The 3,034-nt window shown below is 49.2% G+C and overlaps 1 protein-coding gene across 1 annotated transcript; it reads left to right on the top strand.

Annotated features, from left to right (window-relative positions):
• The first annotated feature begins 1,313 nt into the window (after nt 1-1,313).
• On the top strand, nt 1,314-1,997 carry LOC144129894 (uncharacterized). The gene has a single exon (XM_077663954.1). It carries the CDS (start codon nt 1,314-1,316, stop codon nt 1,995-1,997), a length of 684 nt encoding a protein of 227 aa, XP_077520080.1.
• Nucleotides 1,998-3,034: the final 1,037 nt, after the last annotated feature.

The raw sequence follows: 3,034 nt of genomic DNA, 5'->3' as shown, positions 1-3,034 counted from the left end.
TTAGTAACATCCTTCCTATTAATTGTACCATGTTTGATGTTAAAGAAATGGACCTAATATTGTCCAATTCATAGCCTCCATCCTAATTTTTAAGTAAAGGGATCACCGTGGCCAGCTTCCACTCAGGAGGTATCCAAACGTGTTTGATAGAGTAGTTAATGAGGTGCAATAAGGAGTCAGGAGACTCTTCAAAGAGAATTTTGAGCATGTTTGTAGTGACACCATGAGGGCCAGGAGCAGCTGCTGGTAACCTCTGTACAAATTAGGACAGCTCCTATGGATGAACTTGTGAGGCATTATTATTTGGCACCACTGACGCAAACAACATTGCTCGAAAAGGTAGTAGCGAAGAAAACCGCTTTTGCACGCCCGTGGCAGTTATTTCAACCGCCTGGATAGCTTCTTTAGGTGACATAACTAACGACTGTAAGTTACTAGAGGACGTGAGCAGTTTTCTAGACCGTAGAAAACCGAATAGTGCAAGTCGGTTGCCCGACTTTAAAATATAATCGAAATGTCCTGAGTCATATTTTTTCTTCGCACGAGAAATTGTGAGTTTAAAGGTGGCTGCAATAAATTTATAATCACTTCAATTATTTGGGCATAGTTTATGAAGATGATTTTCCGCCTGTTCTCTTGTACAGTCCGCATTTATTCAGGTAGAATTCTCTTTTGTTGTCCGCACCAGAAACTCCGACCTTTTATGGCATTCTTCTGTAGCCACCAACGCAATGCTACGCAACCTCTCCAGTGATTCCCTTCAAGAACTTAACCAATACATCAATGATGAGCTATGGACCCAAGGCAAAATACCCCCTCAATAGAAACACGCAGAAGTGATAGTCACCCCCAAGCCCAACAAGCCACCCTTCCTCTCTGCTCTCAGCCCCATATCGCTCACGTCCTGCTTGGGCAAGCTATACGAACGAGTCATCCAGACATGCCTGCAAAACTATAATGAAGATCATGATCTCTTTCCCCCTTTTATACTCGACTTTCGACCAGGTCTTTCAACGCCTGACGCCTTTCTTCTTATCAAACACGAAGTCCTCACGGGGATACCTCCTGGCGGAGAGCACCTAATTCTAACATCTGACATTATGCGCGCCTTTGACAACATTTCCCAAACTCTAATCCTGGAGGGTCTAAATCAGATACACTGTGGATATCGCATCTTCCAAATTATCTCCGCCTTCCTGACTGCCCGTAAAGCTTCCCTAGGTATCGGATCTACTAGATCATCTCCCTTCCAAACACCAGACAAGGGCACTCCGCAAGGTGCTGTTCTATCACCACTACTATTCAATAAAGCCATGGCACCTATCGCATACAAGCTCTATACACTCTCCGATATCGGATATACCATCTATGCGGATGACATCACCATCTGGTCAACCCGAGGATCCTTGACGGCCAAAGAGCAAGCCTTACAAACAGCCATCGGTGTGGTCGAGCATTTTGTTCAGACCAGAGGTATGCAGTGTGCATCAGACAAATCGGAAATGATCTTTATTCATGGTCCCCGCTATCGTTCACACGGCCCAATCATGCTCAAAATTCACAACCACCCTATAGAAAAAAAATCACTCATGCGAGTGCTTGGACTCTGGGTCCAGCATGATGGCAAGCCCACCCACACCATTGCCACTCGACGTACATCTGTGCTCAATATCGCACGTATGGTACGACACATCGCTGGACATCGCAAGGACATGCGCGAGGATGACACCATCCGCCTCGTCACGGCCCTGGCCATGAGTCGAATACAGTATGGTCTCCCATACCACAATGTTGATCGCACCGCCGAGAGTAAGATTGATATCCTTATCCGTACCCTCTTTAAAGCAACTCTGGGCCTTCCCATGGGTACATCGACCACTAGACTTCTTGCAATTGGGATCCACAACATGCTTGCGGAAACCCAGGAGGCTGCTCTGAACTCTCAACAGCTCGTCTTCTCACCACCTTGGCAGGTAGGGCCATGCTTCCAAGGATAGGTGACCTGCAAGCCACCAGGACCATGGCCGTGACCGGAGTTCTTCCAAATGCTGTCCGCTCAAGCCTTTAGATGGACCCCATCCCTCGCCATGTGAACCACGAGTCACAGACCCCAGGCCCCAGGCCCGTCTTCACAGCCTCCGTAGGCAATACGGCCAAGACACCTCGGTTATATATGTGGATATGGCTTCCTATGCACAGCCCCACAGATATGCTTGCGCTGGTGTCAATCACGCCCACACCCCTTTTCTTGGAGGGTCCTTCACGGCACAGGGCCCGGCGACCGCAGAAGCCATTGCAACAGCCATCACCATCAAAATGAGCGGCACGCAATGCCACAGCACTCAAATTTTTACAGACTCCCAAGCCGCCTGCAGAACCTATACGAGTGGATGTGTCCCGCGCACCGCTCTCCGCATACTGGGCGGCCATCCCCAGTATGATCATATCATCACCTAGGTCCCAGGACACGCAGGTCTCGATGGCAATATTAGAGCAGACGCCCTAGCTCGAGATTACACCAACCTAGCGGGGTACACTTACTCTACTCTCTACCCCCTCTCATCCCATTTTGCAGCCCGCCTATAGGCCCTCCGCCTAAATAGGCGTCTCTACCCTCCGCCACATAAGAAAGTTTCCCCGGTGGACTCCTACCACCTTAGACGCATCTAAACACTTACTTTCTCCAATCTTCTCCACCTACACCGCATTCACCTCACATTATACGCAGATACATGTCCTTGGTGTAGTGAAATTCCCACATTGACGCCCATTGCATGGACGTACTCAGCTAATACGAACCACTTAAAGCCGCACAACGCGGCGCTGGAGCAGTGGGAGGTGAAGCTGGCCAGCGGCTCCCTGGAAGACCAGGAGGCGGTAGTCGCCATCGCCAAAGCGTCGGCGGAAGCCACTGGAGTCTTGGACTGAGGACCCCACTCATACTCCGCTCAGGTCTTCTTTTTTACAATTAAATGTTTATTCTCTCCCTCTCTATAGCCAGACATATGCTTCTTGACTGGTGGGCCTCGGCAGT

The sequence above is a fragment of the Amblyomma americanum genome, chromosome 4, assembly GCF_052857255.1.
Source record: "Amblyomma americanum isolate KBUSLIRL-KWMA chromosome 4, ASM5285725v1, whole genome shotgun sequence".
Lineage (NCBI taxonomy): Eukaryota > Metazoa > Arthropoda > Arachnida > Ixodida > Ixodidae > Amblyomma > Amblyomma americanum.
The sequence above is the reverse complement of the archived record's forward strand: the minus strand, read 5'-3'. Positions and strand labels throughout refer to the sequence as shown.